Source organism: Oncorhynchus nerka, linkage group LG6 (genome assembly GCF_034236695.1).
Source record: "Oncorhynchus nerka isolate Pitt River linkage group LG6, Oner_Uvic_2.0, whole genome shotgun sequence".
Taxonomy (NCBI): Eukaryota; Metazoa; Chordata; class Actinopteri; order Salmoniformes; family Salmonidae; genus Oncorhynchus; species Oncorhynchus nerka.
In genome coordinates, this window is record NC_088401.1 from 76,786,573 (window position 1) to 76,812,678 (window position 26,106).

At 43.7% G+C, this 26,106-nt stretch overlaps 1 protein-coding gene across 1 annotated transcript; it reads left to right on the forward strand.

The window, feature by feature from the left end:
• On the forward strand, window positions 1-26,106 carry LOC115128126 (interleukin-12 subunit beta-like). The gene is made up of 7 exons (XM_065019093.1): window positions 1-22; window positions 9,315-9,635; window positions 9,755-9,857; window positions 12,327-12,574; window positions 13,231-13,412; window positions 13,650-13,759; window positions 25,890-26,106. The coding sequence occupies exons 1-7, from the start codon at window positions 1-3 to the stop codon at window positions 26,104-26,106; spliced, it is 1,203 nt and encodes a 400-aa protein (XP_064875165.1).

Below are 26,106 nucleotides of genomic sequence, written 5' to 3' on the forward strand. Positions count from 1 at the left end.
ATGGCAGCCTGTACACCTGTCGGTATGTTGTCAGTTCATTATTAAGACTTAAATGAGTTTCCAGTCTGGTATAGTGCAGTGCTTTCAGAAAGTATTCATACCCCTTGACTTATTCCACATTTTGTTGTGTTACAGCCTGAATTCAAAATGGATCAAATATTTTTTTTTCTCTCACTCATCTACACACAATACCCCATAATGACGAAGTGAAAACATGTTTGGAGAAATGTTGGAACATTTATTGCAAATGAAATACAGAAGTATATCATTTGCATAAGTATTAATATCCCTCAGTCAATACATGTTAGAGTCATCTTTGGCAGCAATTACAGCTGTGAGTGTTTCTGGGTAAGTCGTCGCTAAGAGCTTTATACACCTGGATTGTACAATATTTGTATATATTTCTTAAAACAGTTCTTCAAGCTCTGTCAACTTGGTTGTTGATCATTGCTACGTCTTGCTATAGATTTTCAATCCGGTTCAAGTCAAAACTGTAACTATGTCTTCTTGGTAAGCAACTCCAGTGTATTTTGGCCTTGTGTTCTAGGTTATTGTCCTGCTGAGAGGTGCATTTGTCTCCCAGCATCTGTTGGAAAGCAGACTGAACCAGGTTTAGTTCTATATCTGTTATTTCTACTCCTGAACATATTTAAGTTTGCCATAACAAAGGGGTTGAAAACCTATTGACTCAAGATATTTCAGCTTTTCAATTGGAATTAATTGGTAACATTTCAAAAACAAAATTCCACTTTGACATTATGGGGTATTGTGTTGGGCAGTGACACAATGTATCAGTTTAATCCATTTTAAATTCTGGTTGTAACACAACATGTGTAAAAAGTCAAGGAGTGTGAATACTTTCTGAAGGCCCTGTATAAAGATGAGTTAGTTATATGTTGGTTTTGCCAGTCCGGTGTATAGAAGGTATAAAGTTGAGGGTGTGTTTATGTCAGTATCATAAGGCTATATAAAGTTGAGGGTGTGTTTATGTCAGTATCATAAGGTTATATTTACATTACATTTACATTACATTTAAGTCATTTAGCAGACGCTCTTATCCAGAGCGACTTACAAATTGGTGCATTCACCTTATGACATCCAGTGGAACAGTAGTGCATCTAAATCTTTTAAGGGGAGGGGGTGAGAGGGATTACTTTATCCTATCCTAGGTATTCCTTAAAGAGGTGGGGTTTCAGGTGTCTCCGGAAGGTGGTGATTGACTCCGCTGTCCTGGCGTCGTGAGGGAGTTTGTTCCACCATTGGGGGGCCAGAGCAGCGAACAGTTTTGACTGGGCTGAGCGGGAACTGTACTTCCTCAGTGGTAGGGAGGCGAGCAGGCCAGAGGTGGATGAACGCAGTGCCCTTGTTTGGGTGTAGGGCCTGATCAGAGCCTGAGGTACTGAGGTGCCGTTCCCCTCACAGCTCCGTAGGCAAGCACCATGGTCTTGTAGCGGATGCGAGCTTCAACTGGAAGCCAGTGGAGGGAGCGGAGGAGCGGGGTGACGTGGAGAGAACTTGGGAAGGTTGAACACCAGACGGGCTGCGGCGTTCTGGATGAGTTGTAGGGGTTTAATGGCACAGGCAGGGAGCCCAGCCAACAGCGAGTTGCAGTAATCCAGACGGGAGATGACAAGTGCCTGGATTAGGACCTGCGCCGCTTCCTGTGTGAGGCAGGGTCGTACTCTGCGGATGTTGTAGAGCATGAACCTACAGGAACGGGCCACCGCCTTGATGTTAGTTGAGAACGACAGGGTGTTGTCCAGGATCACGCCAAGGTTCTTAGCGCTCTGGGAGGAGGACACAATGGAGTTGTCAACCGTGATGGCGAGATCATGGAACGGGCAGTCCTTCCCCGGGAGGAAGAGCAGCTCCGTCTTGCCGAGGTTCAGCTTGAGGTGGTGATCCGTCATCCACACTGATATGTCTGCCAGACATGCAGAGATGCGATTCGCCACCTGGTCATCAGAAGGGGGAAAGGAGAAGATTAATTGTGTGTCGTCTGCATAGCAATGATAGGAGAGACCATGTGAGGTTATGACAGAGCGAAGTGACTTGGTGTATAGCGAGAATAGGAGAGGGCCTAGAACAGAGCCCTGGGGACACCAGTGGTGAGAGCACGTGGTGTGGAGACGGATTCTCGCCACGCCACCTGGTAGGAGCGACCTGTCAGGTAGGACGCAATCCAAGCGTGGGCCGCGCCGGAGATGCCCAACTCGGAGAGGGTGGAGAGGAGGATCTGATGGTTCACAGTATCGAAGGCAGCCGATAGGTCTAGAAGGATGAGAGCAGAGGAGAGAGAGTTAGCTTTAGCAGTGCGGAGCGCCTCCGTGATACAGAGAAGAGCAGTCTCAGTTGAATGACTAGTCTTGAAACCTGACTGATTTGGATCAAGAAGGTCATTCTGAGAGAGATAGCGGGAGAGCTGGCCAAGGACGGCACGTTCAAGAGTTTTGGAGAGAAAAGAAAGAAGGGATACTGGTCTGTAGTTGTTGACATCGGAGGGATCGAGTGTAGGTTTTTTCAGAAGGGGTGCAACTCTCGCTCTCTTGAAGACGGAAGGGACGTAGCCAGCGGTCAGGGATGAGTTGATGAGCGAGGTGAGGTAAGGGAGGAGGTCTCCGGAAATGGTCTGGAGAAGAGGGAGGGGATAGGGTCAAGCGGGCAGGTTGTTGGGCGGCCGGCCGTCACAAGACGCGAGATTTCATCTGGAGAGAGAGGGGAGAAAGAGGTCAGAGCACAGGGTAGGGCAGTGTGAGCAGAACCAGCGGTGTCGTTTGACTTAGCAAACGAGGATCGGATGTCGTCGAACTTCTTTTCAAAATGGTTGACGAAGTCATCTGCAGAGAGGGAGGAGGGGGAGGGGGAGGAGGATTCAGGAGGGAGGAGAAGGTTGCAAAGAGCTTCCTAGGGTTAGAGGCAGATGCTTGGAATTTAGAGTGGTAGAAAGTGGCTTTAGCAGCAGAGAGAGAAGAGGAAAATGTAGAGAGGAGGGAGTGAAAGGATGTCAGGTCCGCAGGGAGGCGAGTTTTCCTCCATTTCCGCTCGGCTGCCCGGAGCCCTGTTCTGTGAGCTCGCAATGAGTCGTCGAGCCACGGAGCGGGAGGGGAGGACCGAGCCGGCCTGGAGGATAGGGGACATAGAGAGTCAAAGGATGCAGAAAGGGAGGAGAGGAGGGTTGAGGAGGCAGAGTCAGGAGATAGGTTGGAGAAGGTTTGAGCAGAGGGAAGAGATGATAGGATGGAAGAGGAGAGAGTAGCGGGGGAGAGAGAGCGAAGGTTGGGACGGCGCGATACCATCCGAGTAGGGGCAGTGTGGGAAGTGTTGGATGAGAGCGAGAGGGAAAAGGATACAAGGTAGTGGTCGGAGACTTGGAGGGGAGTTGCAACGAGGTTAGTGGAAGAACAGCATCTAGTAAAGATGAGGTAGAGCGTATTTCCTGCCTTGTGAGTAGGGGGAAGGTGAGAGGGTGAGGTCAAAAGAGGAGAGGAGTGGAAAGAAGGAGGCAGAGAGGAATGAGTCAAAGGTAGACGTGGGGAGGTTAAAGTCGCCCAGAACTGTGAGAGGTGAGCCGTCCTCAGGAAAGGAGCTTATCAAGGCATCAAGCTCATTGATGAACTCTCCGAGGGAACCTGGAGGGCGATAAATGATAAGGATGTTAAGCTTGAAAGGGCTGGTAACTGTGACAGCATGGAATTCAAAGGTGGCGATAGACAGATGGGTAAGGGGAGAAAGAGAGAATGACCACTTGGGAGAGATGAGGATCCCGGTGCCACCACCCCGCTGACCAGAAGCTCTCGGGGTGTGCGAGAACACGTGGGCAGACGAAGAGAGAGCAGTAGGAGTAGCAGTGTTGTCTGTGGTGATCCATGTTTCCGTCAGTGCCAAGAAGTCGAGGGACTGGAGGGAGGCATAGGCTGAGATGAACTCTGCCTTGTTGGCCGCAGATCGGCAGTTCCAGAGGCTACCGGAGACCTGGAACTCCACGTGGGTCGTGCGCGCTGGGACCACCAGATTAGGGTGGCCGCGGCCACGCGGTGTGGAGCGTTTGTATGGTCTGTGCAGAGAGGAGAGAACAGGGATAGACAGACACATAGTTGACAGGCTACACAAGAGGCTACGCTAATGCAAAGGAGATTGGAATGACAAGTGGACTACACGTCTCGAGTGTTCAGAAAGTTAAGCTTACATAGCAAGAATCTTATTGACTAAAATGATTAAAATGATACAGTACTGCTGAAGTAGGCTAGCTGGCAAAGGCTGCGTTGTTGACTATGTAGGCTAGCTGGCATTGGCTGCGTTGTTGACACTACACTATATAAAGTTGAGGGTGTGTTTATGTCAGTATCATAAGGCTATATAAAGTTGAGGGTGTGTTTATGTCAGTATCATAAGGCTATATAAAGTTGAGGGTGTGTTTATGTCAGTATCATAAGGCTATATAAAGTTGAGGGTGTGTTTATGTCAGTATCATAAGGCTATATAAAGTTGAGGGTGTGTTTATGTCAGTATCATAAGGTTATATAAAGTTGAGGGTGTGTTTATGTCAGTATCATAAGGTTATATAAAGTTGAGGGTGTGTTTATGTCAGTATCATAAGGTTATATAAAGTTGAGGGTGTGTTTATGTCAGTATCATAAGGTTATATAAAGTTGAGGGTGTGTTTATTTCAGTATCATAAGGTTATATAAAGTTGAGGGTGTGTTTATGTCAGTATCATAAGGTTATATAAAGTTGAGGGTGTGTTTATGTCAGTATCATAAGGTTATATAAAGTTGAGGGTGTGTTTATGTCAGTATCATAAGGCTATATAAAGTTGAGGGTGTGTTTATGTCAGTATCATAAGGTTATATAAAGTTGAGGGTGTGTTTATTTCAGTATCATAAGGTTATATGAAGTTGAGGGTGTGTTTATGTCAGTATCATAAGGTTATATAAAGTTGAGGGTGTGTTTATGTCAGTATCATAAGGTTATATAAAGTTGAGGGTATGTTTATGTCAGTATCATAAGGTTATATAAAGTTGAGGGTATGTTTATGTCAGTATCATAAGGTTATATAAAGTTGAGGGTGTGTTTATGTCAGTATCATAAGGTTATATAAAGTTGAGGGTGTGTTTATGTCAGTATCATAAGGCTATATAAAGTTGAGGGTGTGTTTATGTCAGTATCATAAGGTTATATAAAGTTGAGGGTGTGTTTATGTCAGTATCATAAGGTTATATAAAGTTGAGGGTGTGTTTATGTCAGTATCATAAGGTTATATAAAGTTGAGGGTGTGTTTATGTCAGTATCATAAGGTTATATAAAGTTGAGGGTGTGTTTATTTCAGTATCATAAGGTTATATAAAGTTGAGGGTGTGTTTATGTCAGTATCATAAGGTTATATAAATTTGAGGGTGTGTTTATGTCAGTATCATAAGGTTATATAAAGTTGAGGGTGTGTTTATGTCAGTATCATAAGGCTATATAAAGTTGAGGGTGTGTTTATGTCAGTATCATAAGGTTATATAAAGTTGAGGGTGTGTTTATGTCAGTATCAAATGGTTATATAAGGTTGAGGGTGTGTTTATGTCAGTATCATAAGGTTATATAAAGTTGAGGGTGTGTTTATGTCAGTATCATAAGGTTATATAAAGTTGAGGGTGTGTTTATGTCAGTATCATAAGGTTATATAAAGTTGAGGGTGTGTTTATGTCAGTATCATAAGGTTATATAAAGTTGAGGGTGTGTTTATGTCAGTATCATAAGGTTATATAAAGTTGAGGGTGTGTTTATGTCAGTATCATAAGGCTATATAAAGTTGAGGGTGTGTTTATGTTCAGTATCATAAGGTTATATAAAGTTGAGGGTGTGTTTATGTCAGTATCATAAGGTTATATAAAGTTGAGGGTGTGTTTATGTCAGTATCATAAGGTTATATAAATTTGAGGTTATATAAAGGTTATATTTGAGGGTGTGTTTATGTCAGTATCATAAGGTTATATAAAGTTGAGGGTGTGTTTATGTCAGTATCATAAGGCTATATAAAGTTGAGGGTGTGTTTTTGTTATCATAAGGTTATATAAAGTTGAGGGTGTGTTTATGTCAGTATCATAAGGTTATATAAAGTTGAGGGTGTGTTTATGTCAGTATCAAATGGTTATATAAGGTTGAGGGTGTGTTTATGTCAGTATCATAAGGTTATATAAAGTTGAGGGTGTGTTTATGTCAGTATCATAAGGTTATATAAAGTTGAGGGTGTGTTTATGTCAGTATCATAAGGTTATATAAAGTTGAGGGTGTGTTTATGTCAGTATCATAAGGTTATATAAAGTTGAGGGTGTGTTTATGTCAGTATCATAAGGCTATATAAAGTTGAGGGTGTGTTTTTGTCAGTATCATAAGGCTATATAAAGTTGAGGGTGTGTTTATGTCAGTATCATAAGGTTATATAAAGTTGAGGGGGTGTGTATCATAAGGTTTTAGTTGTGTTTATGTCATCATAAGGTTATATAAAGTTGAGGGTGTGTTTATGTCAGTATCATAAGGTTATATAAAGTTGAGGGTGTGTTTATGTCAGTATCATAAGGTTATATAAAGTTGAGGGTGTGTTTATGTCAGTATCATAAGGCTATATAAAGTTGAGGGTGTGTTTATGTCAGTATCATAAGGCTTTATAAAGTTGAGGGTGTGTTTATGTCAGTATCATAAGGCTATATAAAGTTGAGGGTGTGTTTATGTCAGTATCATAAGGTTATATAAAGTTGAGGGTGTGTTTATCATAAGGTTATATAAAGTTGAGGGTGTGTTTATGTCAGTATCATAAGGTTATATAAAGTTGAGGGTGTGTTTATGTCAGTATCATAAGGTTATATAAAGTTGAGGGTGTGTTTATGTCAGTATCATAAGGTTATATAAAGTTGAGGGTGTGTTTATGTCAGTATCATAAGGTTATATAAAGTTGAGTTGGGTGTGTTTATGTCAGTATCATAAGGTTATATAAAGTTGAGGGTGTGTTTATGTCAGTATCATAAAGTTGAGGGTGTGTTTATGTCAGTATCATAAGGTTATATAAAGTTGAGGGTGTGTTTATGTCAGTATCATAAGGTTATATAAAGTTGAGGTATCATAAGGTTATATAAAGTTGAGGGTGTGTTTATGTCAGTATCATAAGGTTATATAAAGTTGAGGGTGTGTTTATGTTATATAAAGTTGAGTTTATCATAAGGTTATATAAAGTTGAGGGTGTGTTTATGTCAGTATCATAAGGTTATATAAAGTTGAGGGTGTGTTTATGTCAGTATCATAAGGTTATATAAAGTTGAGGGTGTGTTTATGTCAGTATCATAAGGTTATATAAAGTTGAGGGTGTGTTTATGTCAGTATCATAAGGTTATATAAAGTTGAGGGTGTGTTTATGTCAGTATCATAAGGTTATATAAAGTTGAGGGTGTGTTTATGTCAGTATCATAAGGTTATATAAAGTTGAGGGTGTGTTTATGTCAGTATCATAAGGTTATATAAAGTTGAGGGTGTGTTTATGTCAGTATCATAAGGTTATATAAAGTTGAGGGTGTGTTTATGTCAGTATCATAAGGTTATATAAAGTTGAGGGTGTGTTTATGTCAGTATATAAGGTTATATAAAGTTGAGGGTGTGTTTATGTCAGTATCATAAGGTTATATAAAGTTGAGGGTGTGTTTATGTCAGTATCAAATGGTTATATAAGGTTGAGGGTGTGTTTATGTCAGTATCATAAGGTTATATAAAGTTGAGGGTGTGTTTATGTCAGTATCATAAGGTTATATAAAGTTGAGGGTGTGTTTATGTCAGTATCATAAGGTTATATAAAGTTGAGGGTGTGTTTATGTCAGTATCATAAGGTTATATAAAGTTGAGGGTGTGTTTATGTCAGTATATCAAAGGGTGGTTATATAAAGTTGAGGGTGTGTTTATGTCAGTATCATAAGGTTATATTTATGTCAGTATCATAAGGTTATATAAAGTTGAGGGTGTGTTTATGTCAGTATCATAAGGTTATATAAAGTTGAGGGTGTGTTTATGTCAGTATCATAAGGTTATATAAAGTTGAGGGTGTGTTTATGTCAGTATCATAAGGTTATATAAAGTTGAGGGTGTGTTTATGTCAGTATCATAAGGCTATATAAAGTTGAGGGTGTGTTTATGTCAGTATCATAAGGTTATATAAAGTTGAGGGTGTGTTTATGTCAGTATCAAATGGTTATATAAGGTTGAGGGTGTGTTTATGTCAGTATCATAAGGTTATATAAAGTTGAGGGTGTGTTTATGTCAGTATCATAAGGTTATATAAAGTTGAGGGTGTGTTTATGTCAGTATCATAAGGTTATATAAAGTTGAGGGTGTGTTTATGTCAGTATCATAAGGTTATATAAAGTTGAGGGTGTGTTTATGTCAGTATCATAAGGTTATATAAAGTTGAGGGTGTGTTTATGTCAGTATCATAAGGTTATATAAAGTTGAGGGTGTGTTTATGTCAGTTATATAGTTGAGGGTGTGTTTATGTCAGTATCATAAGGTTATATAAAGTTGAGGGTGTGTTTATGTCAGTATCATAAGGTTATATAAAGTTGAGGGTGTGTTTATGTCAGTATCATAAGGTTATATAAAGTTGAGGGTGTGTTTATTTCAGTATCATAAGGTTATATAAAGTTGAGGGTGTGTTTATGTCAGTATCATAAGGTTATATAAGGTTGAGGGTGTGTTTATGTCAGTATCATAAGGTTATATAAAGTTGAGGGTGTGTTTCTGTTGATGAGCTAAGGTCGGAGCCCAAATTATTGGCACCCTTGAAAAAGTTGAGAAAATAAGAATGTTTAATAGAAATAATGCTCAACAAATGGAAAACTTATAATATTTTGTACCAATTAAATAAGTCAGAGAAAGATATTTTGTTTAATTAACAAGTCATATTTTTATCTCTAAAGATAGGGATTAAAATTATTGTCATTCCTGTGCCGTTATCCTCGCATGTGATATATTGAAAAGTATTGAAAACAAGGTTGCCAATCATTTGGACCAATCTTTTTGAGAAAGAAAAGCATAGTTGTTAAACAAAATCTTGTTTAAAAATACTATACTATAAATTATAAAAAACTGAACTATATTAAATGCTCAAATGAATTTGAAAATTGTATTATTTTATACCAATACAATAATATAATTTTCAAAGGAATTTGAGCATTTCATATAGTTCAGTTTTTTATAATTTATATTATAGTCTTTTTTGCTAATCTTTATCAATAATGTTGGACCTAACTGAATATGTTGGTGTTAATTGAAGTGTGTGTTGTCACCAGTTGTTGTGGTGAACGTAGATGGTTCGCTGGTTCAGCATCCTCTAACCTGCCTGGGTTCCTTCAACCGAGAGGAGGAGGGTTGGAGGAGAGATAATGACTGGGTGTGGCGGAGAGATGGAGAGGAGGATGAGGAGATCCTATGGATGATGGGTGGAGAGGAGAAGAAGAAGGGGAATAGCTTCCTTGTCAACCTGGAAGAGAGAACTGGAGGGGGGATCTTTACATGTCACAGCCTGGATAGAACCCTCCTGAAGAATACTACGGTGCTGGTCAAACACCTGGATGAACAGAAACGCATTCTAGAAGGATCCACCAGAACAGGTATACAGGATGTCTGTCTGTCTGTCATCTGAAATCAAGTCAAATATTAGTTTTCATTTATTCTCCAATTGTAACATCTTCTGTATATCTATTGTTCATTTGTTTGTTTCTATTCTAAGGCTATATGAAATGTTCTACATGGAACTACCAAGGAGAATTCCACTGCTCCTGGAAATTCACCACTAAACGTGTTGGGACCATCATGTCTGTCAGAGTGGCACGGTACTATCACCACCAACCTTTTCAATGTATTCTTACTACACTCTTAGAACAACAAGGTGCTAAGTAGAACCATATAGGGTTCTACGGTTTGTCCCCCTAGTGTAACCTTTTTGGTGCTGGGTAGAACCCTTTGAGGAGGGTTCTACCTAAAACCCTCTATGTAGAGTTCCTCAAATAATCCCTTATATATGGTTCTACCTAGATCCCTCCATGAAGGGTTCTGCCTAGAACTGTCAATCAAGGGTTCTTTCGAGAACCCTTTTATCTTCAAAGGTTTCTTCCTAGAACCCTCTATGAACGGTTCCACCAGCCTTATTAGCCTTTAAAATTGTAATAAGGCCTTTCTTTGACGGCCTAGTTATAGCCTAACACAGTGTTGTTAGGAATCTCCTCATTTACAGTCCACATCAGGCCTGCAAGTCACATTATGCTGGCTTGCAAAGTGATGTGTAATTCTTATTGGAATCCAAAAAGAGTTAGGATATCCAACAAGTGTAATTGTTAATCACCTGCAACCTGCATTCAGAATGACTGCCAGGGTAGGGAAGATTGAATACTGAGACTACCTCAATCATCTAAACTGGAACAACCTCAGTAATGGGTGCAATACATCCAAACACAAACAGATTGGATTAGTTTAGAAAACTGTATGTTATTTATCTTTTTGTGTAGCATAAAATGAATCAACCAATCAATGTACATGCAGGGGTGCGTACTGGCAGCAGAGAAGTCAGGTGCAGGAGAGCAAAAACTGATTTACAACGGTGTTGTTTAATATCCATAAACCACCGTCAACAGAACAATACAAATAAATGGGTCAAACAAAACCCGGTAATACCAGCATACCGTTGCACAAGCAATACAATAAACAATTACAGACAAGGACATGGGGGGGAACAGAGGGTTAAATAGACAACATGGAATTGATGGAATTGAAACCAGGTGTGTGGGAAGACAAGATAAAACAAATGGAAAGGTGGATTAACGATGGCTAGAAGACCGGTGACGTCGACCGCCGAACGCCGCCCAAATAAGGAGAGGGACCAACTGCGGCGGAAGTCATGACAGTATCCCCCCTTGACGCGCTGCTCCAGGAGTGCGCCAACACCGGCCTCGGGGACGACCCAGAGGGTGAGGCGCAGGGCGATCCGGACGTAGACGGTGGAATTTCTGCAGCATTGAAGGGTCCAACACGTCCTCGACCGGAACCCAGCACCTTTCCTCTGGACCGTACCCCTCCCACTCCATGCGATACTGAAGGCCCCTCGCCCGACGCCTCGAATCAAGTATGGAGCGAACGGAGTACGCCAGGGCCGCCTCGATGTCCAGAAGGGGCGGAGAAACTTCCCCCACCTCAGACTCCTGGGGTGGACCAGCCACCACTGGCCTGAGGAGAGACACATGGAAGCAGGGGTTAATACGGTAATCTGGGGGAAGCTATAACCTATAACAAACCTCGTTCACTCTCCTCAGGACTTTAAATGGCCCCACAAACCGCGGACCCAGCTTCCGGCAGGGCAGGCGGAGGGGCAGGTTTCGGGTCGAGAGCGAGATCCGGTCCCCCCGTTGTGAACACCGGGGCCTCACTGCGGTGACGGCCTGCGTTCTCTTTTTGGCACAGCACGGCCCGCAGTAGGTGAACACGGGCAGCTTCCCATGTCTCCTCCGCACGCCTGAACCAGTTAACCACTGCAGGAGCCTCGGTCTGAGCGAGTTCTGTGCCGTCTCGGACATCTTCATGTTGAAATTCCATGCTAATTTCGTTAGGTTCTTGTCTCTCAACCAGAGCTCACGCTGAGGTTGGCTTAGTTCTGTTGGTGATCTTGTCCTTTTAATGTGGGGACCGCCATCCTCTCGTCCTTGGAACAGAAAGTAGAATTTTCGTCAACGGTTCATATAGTGGTGAAAGAAGGGCGTGTTTCATAGTTTACAACCAATGTCCGAGTTTCTCTACGACAAACCGTTCTCTCATTTAAGAAGCTAAAATTACATTTAATCTTTTCACAAATTGTTTTATATTTAAACAATTCAATTGCACAACAATTCCATGTGAATCTGATAACTAGAATGTGTCGACATTCCAAGATACAGTTTATGTCATTCTGGCATTAGTGGTATTGTCTAAGACAACAACTATTCTGAGATCATATTCCTTAAGTACCAACGCATATTTTCAACTGGTTGGATTCCCGAAATATGTTTCCATTTCCCACCTTTTGATGTTACCAGACTCTCTATGTTACAAAGACTTTACAAGAGCCAACTCTAAAAAGTAGAGAGAGAGAAAAGGGGAAAGGTATTTAGGGGGTCATTAACCCTCCCCCAACAGGCCAACGTCATGACAGCTGTATAGGCTATAACATTTGCATAATATCTTGACTTGACTTCAAATTAAATATTAGTGAATGGACTACAGCAGTAGCCTATGTTAGTCTAATTTTATTCATCCATTTCTTGGCTTTTCTATAGTGGCCTGTCTGATTCGGAGAACATCAGCTGTTCTGTGGACGCCAGTGGACAGCAGTGGACATGTTCCTCTTCGTCTGGCCTGAGTGACATCATGTGTTCTGTGAACAGTAGTGGACTGGGGCTGTCCTGTGTGGACAGACAGTATTGTCCCTATGCTGAGGAGACTGACCGGATCACCCTGACCATCTACATGAGGACTAACTACCTGCTGGAGGAATACTCCCAACGCTTCTACTTATCAGAAATTGGTGAGGACACACACACACACAGACACACACACACAGCACTTCTACCTATCAGAATTTGGTGAGGACACACACACACACACACACACACAGCACTTCTACTTATCAGACATAGGTGAGCATTAGAGGGGGTCCTTGTTGCAGCCATAAGGGCAGACATGTTGCAAGAGGCTGGCAGAATCAGTTGCACAAGTTGTGATTTTAGGCTACTTAAAGTTGATGATAATGGTCCAGATGTGCACTTCATTATATTTACAAACTAATACAAAACATTATATTTACAAACTTCACAATGTAACTGGTCTCTGAAAAAAATGCCTTGGAGAGCTGGCAAGCCTGTCTATCCCATAACAAACATTTACAATGCGGAAACAAAGTGCTCTGAACCTGAAGGAGTTTGTAGCGCAGTAGTGCAGAGACACTCTAATAATGGCGTCGTCGTCACCACAGATAGGAATCCTACCTCTATAAACAAATATCTGGCACATATATGTAGGCCTATCAAAATATTATATGCTGAGATATTGTTGGTTTAGGTGCTTCTGAAAGGTAGTTTTATAGTACAGAGTGCTGGTAGAAGTTATGGTAATTATCTCTCTCCCTCCCTCCCTCCCTCCCTCCCTCCCTCCCTCCCTCCCTCCCTCCCTCCCTCCCTCCAGTGAAGCCAGACAAGGTATCCATTAAGAAGGTGAACAGCAGTACTATAGAGTGGAGCTATCCTGTCTCCTGGAACAGACCCATCTCCTACTTTCCCCTCTCCTTCCAGGTCAAAGAGATCAAAGGCAGAGAGCGCAAGAACGGGTGCACATGTGATTCTCCCTGCACAAAGGTGAGGACTACTGTTTACATACTGTACATCCTACTAGGCCTTGTCTCTAAAGCTTGATGAGAGCCATTACTCCAAGAGATCCAGACCGCATACTCTTGAACTGATAGACGTGGTCACTCTGGTCCCTGGTTATATTCATTAGGGCACATTGTAGCAAAGGATTTTGCAACGAAAAGTGAAAAGGAGTGTTTCTTATTCTTATTGTCTTCCATTTGGTGCTTAATGATTTCAACCACTGTGTTCCCTCAGGTCCACACCACAGAGAGCCGCCAGTGGTCAGTAAAGGCCAAGGTGGTGGTGTGCGTCAGGTCCCAAGATGCCCTATGTGACTCCCCCTGGAGTGACTGGACAGAGTACAGGTCAGTACCACATTCTCTAGTCTACTGTATTCAGCAGAACCTCTCCTCGAGGACCCCCAGTCGTTCCATGTATTTGAACTATTGAAGAGCTAACACACCTGATTCAATCTGTCAACTAACCATCAAGTCATTGACTACTACTGAATCAGGTGAGCTAGTTCAGTCCTAGAAATAAATTGGGAAACGGCAGGGGGTCCCAAAGGAGAGGGTTTAAAACCCCTGCTCCAGTCTACTGTTTTATCATGCTACATCTACCAGGGTCAGGTCAATTGGGCTTTTCATTCAGTAGTTTCAGGCAGTGGATCAAAATTCCATTTCAAGAATTGAAAATATGCCATTGTTTATCAGTTCATGAATTTAATTTCTGAGAAGACATTGCAGAACAACACGTTTTTCAATACGATGTTTTCTTTCAGACACAGCAACAAGGGAAACAAGAGAAGCAGAAGAAACAGAAGCAGAAGTTTGTGTCTCAATACTAGATCTTTACCATACTGATGGCCAGCAAATATTATCCTATTTCTTCAAAGGTGACTTCATTCACACTCTAAAACATCAACTATGACAAAGGTGACTTTGTTGTCAAGACCAGAGATTGTATTTCTGAACTAATTTTATGACACAATCTTTACTTTTACATTCTTAATGCGTTATGACATTTATTTATTGATATTTATTTTATCATTATTATGTATTTATTGATTATTGCTTTTTATCTGAAAGATTGTGACATGACTTGCACTAACATAAACTGAACTGATATTGTTGTGACTTTAATACTGTAAATCTAAATAAACTTACAAACCTGCTCAGTGTGTATGAGTTCTTTCCACTACTCTGTGCTCATAGTCATGATTTAATTTCAGGATTGGAAAAAATAACAACATGAAATCAAGCATAGTCAGAAAGGAAGTAACCTATGACTAATCTCATTGTTAAATACAATATAAATACCGATGCTAATACACTTCCTTTGACTCTGACAAACTACAGCTGGCTGTCCTGGAAAAGGGTGGCATGGCTTAGACCAATGGTGTGACAGCTGAGAATTCTAGAACGCATTGACTGTTGCTTTTCACTCTATTTATCCAACATGAGGTTTTGGGGTTGCTGGGTGGTATGGGATTGCAGTTATCTTGCAACACTGTGCATGAGGTGCTCTGACTCCCACACAACGAGAAAGCTGTTTGGAATTGGTATAGTTTTGAGTTCCTTTTGTTTTCATACATGTACCGGCTGGGCAAGCGGAGGGGCAGGTTTCGGGTCGAGAGCCGTTGGAGGGATTCCTGGACGGCCCTCCAGGTCTCCTTGGAGTGCTGCACTCATTCCTCCACCGCAGGAGCCTCGGTCTGGCTCGGATGCCATGGTTCCAGGACCGGCTGGTACCCCAACACACACTGAAAGGGGGACACGTTAGTAGAGGAGTGGCGTAATGAGTTCTGGGCCATTTAAGTATTAATTAATTTTGTTATTTGTAAACTCAGGTTCCCTTTATTTAATAGTAGGTTTTGGTTGAAGATCTGATAACATTCTGTACCAAAAATATGCACAAAAAAAAAACAGAAAGGGGCCAAATGCTTTTTCACGGCACTGTACCTGTTTACACCTGTCACTTCCAGAAATACAATTCGGGCCATTTGTTTTCCTATCTATGGTATCCACCTTCTCCTAGAGGATATGGCAAACGGCAACATGGTTCAATCTGCTTTGCATCATTGTTGAGCACAGCCACATCTTCAACCTCCATAACAACCACATTAAATCAGAATGCCGGTAACAACATCTGTTATAGCACTTGGGCTACAGTCAGCAAAGATGAGGAGCTGAACCGGTAGTTTCAATCTGTGTGTGATGTAAATTGTTTTGTAATGTGTTTTACCAGACTGCCTTATAACTCAAATTCCAATTTCTCACCTGCCCAGTTAGCACAGTAGATATGGGCCGATTCCGGCTGAGAGTCGGGGCACTCGGCTGAGAGTCAGAATAGGCCTATGTCTGGGCTGCCTTTGGCAGTATTACTCATGGCTAGTATTACGTGTGGCTAGGATCCGGGGATTGAGCTCGGGACAATTCCTGTGAGAGTTATCTGGCCCAAATGTATATATTACCTGGGGCTCCGACCAACTGGGGCCTCTCTACTCTGGCAGATGATTACACAGGCTGCATATTTTCTCATTGTTTCTGTGACAAAAAAATACAATTAACAATTCAATGAAATTCTTTAAGTGTCCTGTGAGGTATATTAGTATTTTAATACTAAGGCAATTGATAAGCATTAAAAACGTTTTGGGTGGAGCCTCCCGAGTGGCGCAGCGGTCTAAGACACAGCAATCGCAATCAAAATTGCATTGCTACAGATGCTGGCTCGCAGGACGTCCTTGTCCTTGCCCCCTCGCGCTGTAGTGACGCCAGGCGCAGCACGGTCACCAGGTGCAAAGTGTGTTTCCTCCGACACAAAATGTTTTTGTGGATGGGTATGATTTGTATTTATAAAATGTATAATAGTAACATTTAAAATGACTAAATCGGGTCATTTTGTATACATTTATTTAAATTTGCATCAGGCCGCTTCTGGCGGGGATTCTGGAAAGATGCCGGCAAAATCGGCTGAATTCCGGTAGACGGAAATGGCCAGTAGTACTTGGGCCGATTCTGGGCAGTCATTCATTTTTATTCTGGGCCAAATCCGACACCAGATTCATTCATTTAGTTCCGGCCCCCTGGAACAGGGCTGATTCTGGGACAATTCCTCATTGCTAGCTGGGTTGATCCTCTCCCTGCCTCAACATGGGTGGTGCTCTCTCTCACACTCTCTCAATTGACCAAATACCTTTATCATGTAACAAAAATGGCTGGCCTTAACAATGATGGGATAAGCTTATTAAAATTAATTAGATTCTGCTTTTGTTAGCTAATTATTTATTTACTGCCTGGACATAGGTATAGCTAGCTAGTTGAGTACATAAGGAAGCAGGGAGCCTAGTGGTTAGAGAGTTGGGCCAGTAACTGAAAGATTGCTGGATCAAATCCCTGAGCTGACAAGGTAGAAATCCCCTGAAAAGGGCAGTTAACCCACTATTCCCTGTTAGGCTGTCATTGTAAAATAAGAATTTGTTCATTACTGGCTATCCTAGTTATAAAAATTGTACAGGGTAGCTAGTTACCTTTGTAGCCATTCATTCCTTTACTTACAGTCTTCTGCACTGCTCCAAAAAACATTAGGTGCTGCACTTTTCTCCTCTTTGGGCACTAGCTACCTTTTTTACCAGCGTGAACTAGCTGCTTATTTGAAATTGCAATTGAAAAGGAAAAGGGGAAGATCGAGACACTGCGCTAGCTTTGGTGCTAACTTAGCTAGCTAACATCAGCCTGGCTAAAATAGCTTTGGTGCTAACTTAACTAGCTAGCTAACGTCAGCCTGACTAAAATTTATTTGGTGCTAACTTAGCTAGCTAACATCAGCCTGGCTAAAATAGCTTTGGTGCTAACTTAGCTAGCTAACATCAGCCTGGCTAAAATTGCTTTAGTGCTAAAAAAAACCACCTTGTTATGGCAAGCCTAAATAACTTCAGGAGTAGAAATGTGCTTTACAAGTCATATAATAATGTTACACTAAGTTACATGGACTCACTCTATGTGAAATAATAGGGTTTAACATGATTACGTCATCTCTGACACTACTTGTCCCGTGACACTAATGGGGGGTCGTACAGCGAAACGGAGAACACCATCGTGTTCCTCTTTCCATAGAGTGGTCATAACCATTCGGACGCTACAGATGTTTCCATAAGAATACCTATTTTCAGGATGTCTCATGGTCTGACAAACACTGCTGTAGCTCGGCCACCTTCCGCCACAAATGCGGAAGGGCGACATCGGAGAATGCTGTGGATTGAGACACAACATATTATCAATGCACTGAAAGCAGTGTGTAGGACACACTACTGTTTTGTTATTTGTGTCTTACTTTGCAGACAGAGTTCAGTGTGTCAAATCGGAGGGCATGCTGTCCGGTCCTCTGGCAGTCTCTATGGGGGTGCCACAGGGTTTAATTCTTGGGCCGACTCTTTTCTCTGTATATATCAATGATGTTGCTCTTGCTGCGGGCGATTCCCTGATCCACCTCTACGCAGACGACACCATTCTATATACTTTCGGCCCGTCATTGGACACTGTGCTATCTAACCTCCAAACGAGCTTCAATGCCATACAACACTCCTTCCGTGGAATCCAACTGCTCTTAAACGCTAGTAAAACCAAATGCATGCTTTTCAACCGATCGCTGCCTGCACCCGCATGCCCGACTAGCATCACCACCCTGGATGGTTCCGACCTTGAATATGTGGACATCTATAAGTACCTAGGTGTCTGGCTAGACTGCAAACTCTCCTTCCAGACTCATATCAAACATCTCCAATCGAAAATCAAATCAAGAGTCAGCTTTCTATTCCGCAACAAAGCCTCCTTCACTCACGCCGCCAAGCTTACCCTAGTAAAACTGACTATCCTTCCGATCCTCGACTTCGGCGATGTCATCTACAAAATTGCTTCCAACACTCTACTCAGCAAACTGGATGCAGTTTATCACAGTGCCATCCGTTTTGTCACTAAAGCACCTTACACCACCCACCACTGCAACTTGTATGCTCTAGTCGGCTGGCCCTCACTACATATTCGTCGCCAGACCCACTGGCTCCAGGTTATCTACAAGTCCATGCTAGGTAAAGCTCCGCCTTATCTCAGTTCACTGGTCACGATGGCAACACCCATCCGTAGCACGTGCTCCAGCAGGTGTATCTCAATGATCATCCCTAAAGCCAACACCTCATTTGGCCGCCTTTCATTCCAGTACTCTGCTGCCTGTGACTGGAACGAATCTCAAAAATCGCTGAAGTTGGAGACTTTTATCTCCCTCACCAACTTCAAACATCAGCTATCTGAGCAGCTAACCGATCGCTGCAGCTGTACATAGGCTATTGGTAAATAGCCCACCCATTTTCACCTACCTCATCCCCATACTGTTTTTATTTATTTACTTTTCTGCTCTTTTGCACACCAATATCTCTACCTGTACATGACCATCTGATCATTTATCACCCCAGTGTTAATCTGCAAAATTGTAATTATTCGCCTACCTCCTCATGCCTTTTGCACACATTGTATATAGACTCCCCTTTTTTTCTACTGTGTTATTGACTTGTTAATTGTTTACTCCATGTGTAACTCTGTGTTGTCTGTTCACACTGCTATGCTTTATCTTGGCCAGGTCGCAGTTCCAAATGAGAACTTGTTCTCAACTAGCCTACCTGGTTAACCTCTTAAGTCGACCCTCTACTTTTTTGAACATTCTGTTAAAAATCGCGCAACATTTCAGCGCCCTGCTACTCATGCCAGGAATATAGTATATGCATTTGCTTAGTCTGTGTGGATAGAAAACACTCAGACGTTTAAAAAACTGGTTAAATCACTGCTGTGGCTTTACCAGAACGGCATTTACATCGAAAAGCACAGGAAAAACTGATCACTGAAAATGGGAAAATATATCCATGCGCTACTTGATCCCATTGATAAAGGTGAACCACAATTAATTGACTGAGGTTGCAGTACCTACAGCTTCCACACGGTGTCTAGAGTCTTGTCATTTCCCTTCAAGTTTTTTCTTGGTCAAACACATGCAGGACACCGTATCTAATCCGGTCTAGGACCGGATATTTTCGTTGAGTTTCTAGCCGGACATTTTTCCAGACGGACAGCTAATGATCTTTACATCGCCTCCTGATGGATTTTATCGCTTATTAACGTTTACTAATATCTAAAGTTGCATTACAAACGTATTTTGAAGTGTTTTGTGAAAGTTTATCGTCGACTTTTTGAATTTTAAAAAATGACGTTACGTTTTGAAACAATGTTTTTTTCGTTTATCACACAGCCTACATATAACGATATCTAGGCTTTATATGGACCGATTTAATCGAAATAAAGACCCAAATAGTGTTTATGGGACATCTAGGAGTGCCAACAAAGAAGATGGTGAAAGGTAATGAATGTTTTCTATTTTATTGTGCGGTTTGTGTAACGCCGAAATGCTAATTATTTTGTTTACGTCCCCTGTGGGTCTTTTGGGGTGTTGCATGCTATCAGATAATAGCTTCTCATGCTTTCGCCGAAAAGCATTTAAAAAATCTGACTTGTTGCCTGGATTCACAACGAGTGTAGCTTTAATTCGATACCCTGCATGTGTATTTTAATGAACTTTTGAGTTTTAACTAATACTATTAGCATTTAGCGTAGCGCATATGCATTTCCAGAGCTCTAGTTGGGACGCAAGCGTCCCGAGTAGAAGCAACAGGTTAAATTGTTATGCACTTGAGTGAGGACCCAAAAGCGGTTTACCAAAAACAGAGTCATTTAATGTAAACACAGGGAAGACATAGATCCTCTTCAGATGTAGATAATGGAAAAATAGACAACCCGCAGAGAGGGCGACAAATGAAATAAAAAGTCCTTCTGATAATTACAAAAGAGCCCCCTTCTTAGCAGCAGAGGAGAATAGCTGGGTTAGCGGCGACAGGCTGCAGGTCTCTCTGGGTAGGCGCGGGTCGTAAAGGAACAGTGGTACCTGATCTCACGTAGCATCAGATGAACTGGACACAGTACCAACGATAAGACAGTTAGCTGAGTACAGGATGCACTTGCCAGGCAGATTCCGACAGGACGGGACAAGGGTGAAGCAAACGAGACGATAGTTTGGTTCTGGCATGAGAAACTCAAACGAGAATCTGACAAAGAAAGAAGCAGGAACAGAGAGAGAAATAGAGACCTAATCAGAGGGGAAAAAGGGAACAGGTGGGAAAAGGGTGAACGAGGTAGTTAGAGGAGATGAGGAACAGCTGGAGGAGGAGAGAAAGAGAAGGTAACCTAATACGACCAGCAGAGGGAAACAGAGTGAAGAGAAAGAACAGGAACAAGACATAATATGACAATACATGACAGTACCCCCCACTCACCGGCGCCCCTGGCGCACTCGAGAGGAAACCTGGCGGCAACGGAGGAAATCATCGATCAGCGAACGGTCCAGCACGTCCCGAGAGGGAACCCAACTCCTTTCCTCAGGACCGTGCCCCTCCCAATCCACTAGGTACTGATGACCACGGCCCCGAGGACGCATGTCCAAAATCTTACGGACCCTGTAGATAGGTGCGCCCTCGACAAGGATGGGGGAGACGAGCGGGGGCGCGAAGAACGGGCTTAACACAGGAGACATGGAAGACCGGTTGGACGCGACGAAGATATCGCGGGAGAAGAAGTCGCACTGCGACAGGATTAATGATCTGAGAAATACGGAACGGACCAATGAACCGCGGGGTCAACTTGCGAGCAGCTGTCTTAAGGGGAAGGTTTTGAGTGGAGAGCCATACTCTCTGACCGCGACAATATCTAGGACTCTTAGTTCTACGCTTATTAGCGGCTCTCACAGTCTGCGCCCTATAACGGCAAAGTGCAGACCTGACCCCCTTCCAGGTGCGCTCACAACGTTGGACAAAAGCCTGAGCGGAGGGGACGCAGGACTCGGCGAGCTGAGACGAGAACAGCGGAGGTTGGTACCCGAGGCTACTCTGAAAAGGAGATAGACCGGTCGCAGACGAAGGAAGCGAGTTGTGGGCGTATTCTGCCCAGGGGAGCTGTTCTGACCAAGACGCAGGGTTACGAAAAGAAAGACTGCGTAAGATGCGACCAACAGTCTGATTGGCCCGTTCTGCTTGACCGTTAGACTGAGGGTGGAAGCCTGACGAGAGACTGACGGAAACCCCAATCAAACGGCAAAACTCCCTCCAAAATTGAGACGTGAACTGCGGGCCCCTGTCCGAAACGACGTCTGACGGAAGGCCATGAATTCTGAAAACATTCTCGATGATGATTTGTGCCGTTTCTTTAGCAGAAGGGAGCTTAGCGAGGGGAATAAAATGAGCCGCCTTAGAGAACCTATCGACAACCGTAAGAATAACTGTCTTCCCTGCTGACGAAGGCAGTCCGGTGATAAAATCTAAGGCGATGTGAGACCACGGTCGAGAGGGAATGGGAAGCGGTCTGAGACGGCCGGCAGGAGGGGAGTTCCCGGACTTAGTCTGTGCGCAGACCGAACAAGCAGCCACGAAACGACGCGTGTCACGTTCCCGAGTGGGCCACCAAAAACGCTGGCGAATGGAAGCAAGCGTACCCCGAACGCCGGGGTGGCCGGCTAACTTGGCAGAGTGAGCCCACTGAAGAACGGCCAGACGAGTAGGAACGGGAACGAAAAGAAGGTTCCTAGGACAAGCGTGCGGCGACGGAGTGTGAGTGAGTGCTTGCTTTACCTGCCTCTCAATTCCCCAGACAGTCAACCCGACAACACGCCCCTCAGGGAGAATCCCCTCGGGGTCGGTGGAGACTACTGAAGAACTGAAGAGACGAGATAAAGCATCAGGCTTGGTGTTCTTAGAGCCCGGACGATAAGAAATTACGAACTCGAAACGAGCGAAAAACAGAGCCCAACGAGCCTGACGCGCATTAAGTCGTTTGGCAGAACGGATGTACTCAAGGTTCCTATGGTCAGTCCAAACGACAAAAGGAACGGTCGCCCCCTCCAACCACTGTCGCCATTCGCCTAGGGCTAAGCGGATGGCGAGTAGTTCACGGTTTCCCACATCATAGTTACGTTCCGACGGCGACAGGCGATGAGAAAAATACGCGCAAAGGTGGACCTTGTCGTCAGAGAGGGAGCGCTGAGAAAGAATGGCTCCCACGCCCACCTCTGACGCGTCAACCTCGACAACGAACTGTCTAGAGATGTCAGGTGTAACAAGGATAGGTGCGGATGTAAAACGATTCTTGAGAAGATCAAAAGCTCCCTGGGCGGAAACGGACCACTTAAAGCACGTCTTGACAGAAGTAAGGGCTGTGAGGGGAGCTGCCACCTGACCGAAATTACGGATGAAACGACGATAGAAATTTGCGAAGCCGAGAAAGCGCTGCAGCTCGACGCGTGGCTTAGGAACGGGCCAATCAATGACAGCTTGGACCTTAGCGGGATCCATCTTAATGCCTTCAGCGGAAATAACAGAACCGAGAAATGTGACGGAGGAGGCATGAAAAGTGCACTTCTCAGCATTCACATAAAGACAATTCTCTAAAAGGCGCTGGAGGACACGTCGAACGTGCTGAACATGAATCTGGAGTGACGGTGAAAAAATCCGGATATCGTCAAGGTAAACGAAAACAAAGATGTTCAGCATGTCTCTCAGGACGTCATTTACTAATGCCTGAAAGACAGCTGGAGCGTTTACGAGGCCGAAAGGAAGAACCCGGTATTCAAAGTGCCCTAGCGGAGTGTTAAACGCCGTTTTCCACTCGTCCCCCTCCCTGATGCGCACGAGATGGTAAGCGTTACGAAGGTCCAACTTAGTGAAAAACCTGGCTCCCTGCAGGATCTCGAAGGATGAAGACATAAGAGGGAGCGGATAACGATTCTTAACTGTTATGTCATTCAGCCCTCGATAATCTATGCAGGGGCGCAGGGACCCGTCCTTCTTCTGAACAAAAAAAAAACCCGCTCCGGCGGGAGAGGAGGAGGGGACTATGGTACCGGCGTCGAGAGCTACAGACAAATAATCTTTGAGAGCCTTACGTTCGGGAGCCGACAGAGAGTATAGTCTACCCCGGGGGGAGTGGTTCCCGGAAGGAGATCAATACTACAATCATACGACCGGTGCGGAGGAAGAGAGGTGGCCCTGGACCGACTGAACACCGTGCGCAGATCGTGATACTCCTCCGGCACCCCCGTCAAATCACCAGGCTCCTCCTGTGAAGAAGAGACAGAGGAAACAGGAGGGATAGCAGACATTAAACATTTCACATGACAAGAGACGTTCCAGGAGAGGATAGAATTACTAGACCAATTAATAGAAGGATTATGACGAACTAGCCAGGGATGGCCCAAAACAACAGGTGTAAAAGGTGAACGAAAAATTTAAAAAGAAATGGTTTCGCTATGATTACCAGAGACAGTGAGGGTTAAAGGTAGCGTTTCACGCTGAATCCTGGGGAGAGAACTACCATCCAAAGCGAACAAGGCCGTGGGATCCCTTAACTGTCTGAGAGGAATGTCATGTTCCCGAGCCCAGGTCTCGTCCATAAAACAGCCCTCCGCCCCAGAGTCTATTAAGGCACTGCAGGAAGCTGACGAACCGGTCCAGCGGAGATGGACCAAAAAGGTAGTGCAGGATCTTGAAGGAGAGACCAGAGTTGTAGCGCTCACCAGTAGCCCTCCTCTTACTGATGAGCTCTGGCTTTTACTGGGCATGAAGTGACAAAATGACCAGCGGAACCGCAATAGAGACAGAGGCGGTTGGTGATTCTCCGTTCCTTCTCCCTAGCCGAGATGCGGATACCCCCCAGCTGCATAGGCTCAGAACCCGAGTCGGCGGAGGAAGATGGTAGTGATGCGGAGAGGGGGACAACGGAGAACGCAAGCTCCTTTCCACGAGCTCGGCGACGAAGATCAAACCGTCGCTCTATGCGAATAGCGAGTTCAATCAAGGAATCCACGCTGGAAGGAACCTCCCGGGAGAGAATCTCATCCTTAACCTCCGCGCGGAGACCCTCCAGAAAACGAGCGAGCAAAGCCGGCTCGTTCCAGTCACTGGAGGCAGCAAGAGTGCGAAACTCAATAGAGTAATCTGTTATGGATCGATTACCTTGACATAGGGAAGACAGGACCCTGGAAGCTTCCTCCCCAAAAACAGAACGGTCAAAAACCCGTATCATCTCCTCCTTAAAGTCCTGATACTGGTTAGTACACTCAGCCCTCGCCTCCCAGATTGCCGTGCCCCACTCACGAGCCCGTCCAGTAAGGAGAGATATGACGTAGGCGATACGAGCTGTGCTCCTGGAGTAAGTTCCAAAATAAAACAACTCACAAAGCGAGCGTCCTCTCTCTTTGAAATAGGGGCTCACTGGGCTGTTGGGGTCAGAATATAGAACTTCACATTGTAGTACGTAACTCCCTTGAAGTTTTAAAATATGCCGCACAGGCAGCGAACCACATAGATCACGTTGCGATCTTTATGTCTCGACCCGAACTGGGGTGCAAGAAAATGTTCATACGTTTGGTTTTCTGGCAGTGGCAGTGGCAGTGGCAGTGGCGGTGATCTGCGGAGCCGCGGGCCCCCTATGTCATTTCAATACTGCTCCACCATGCCCAAGTATTAATTGTTGATGCGGGTCCATCACATCCACGATTTGACTTGAAGATCTTTCTTTAACATAGGCTACATGATAAATGATCCCACTTGTAACGAGTGATGAGAGTCGGGAAGCAAGTACAGGGAGCGAGTGTTTTAATAAATAAACAAAACAATAATCACAAACAACGCTCCGACATGAAGCAGAGTCAATAACACCTGAGGAATGAACCTAGGGGAGTGACAGATATAGGGAAGGTAATCAAGGAGGTGATGGAGTCCAGGCGAGTGTCATGAGGTGCTGACGAAGGCGCTTGATGATGGTGACAGTTGTGCAGGATAATCAGCAGCCTGATGACCTAGTGGCCAGAGAGGGAGTATATGTGACAGCACTGATGGTTTCACCAACAAAATGTTTTTTTTTACATAAGTCAGCATGATATTTTAATGTATTGATGACAAAAAAATCCAATTAATTTGTTAAATAAATCATATTATTCAATAGTTTCAGTACCATGTTAAGATAACAACATGCATTCTGGGATTCATTGTGCAAATACTCTCCAAATACATTGTTTTATTTGTCATCGTTTTAAGCAACAGTTGAGCTAGTTATCAAGAAACAACAGCCCGAAAATAAAATTAAGAGAGAAAGTCGAGAATAGAAAATTACGTATTTAAAAATCAGCAATGTATCAACACAAAAGTAAAGCCCAAAAGAGGAAGGCCAAAAATGAGAAAGCAAAGAAGGTATAAAATGAGTTAAATGAAATTCCTTTTTCAAATGCAGTTCAAGTCCAGGCTTGCTTGCTAGCACAAACAATGACCAGAAGAGGATGTAGGTTTATCATCGCCAGCAACAGCTTTTAGCGGGTCAAGTGAGCCAAGGCCAAGCTGCTCCATCGTGCCAGAAGAAGCAACATTGACAGAGGAGGATACAGGTTGTCAGGTATCGGCGGATACGACCCTCACCAAGATGATGCAGCAGCACGGAAAAAGAAAATGGTTTTAGAAAATGTGAACGTTGTCTCCAAAATGCTACAGGCCAAAGACGCAGAGCTGCACAGGGCAGTCAGCCTACTCAAGGACATGATAGAGGTCCTGTCCGGAATCCCACAGGACTTGTAG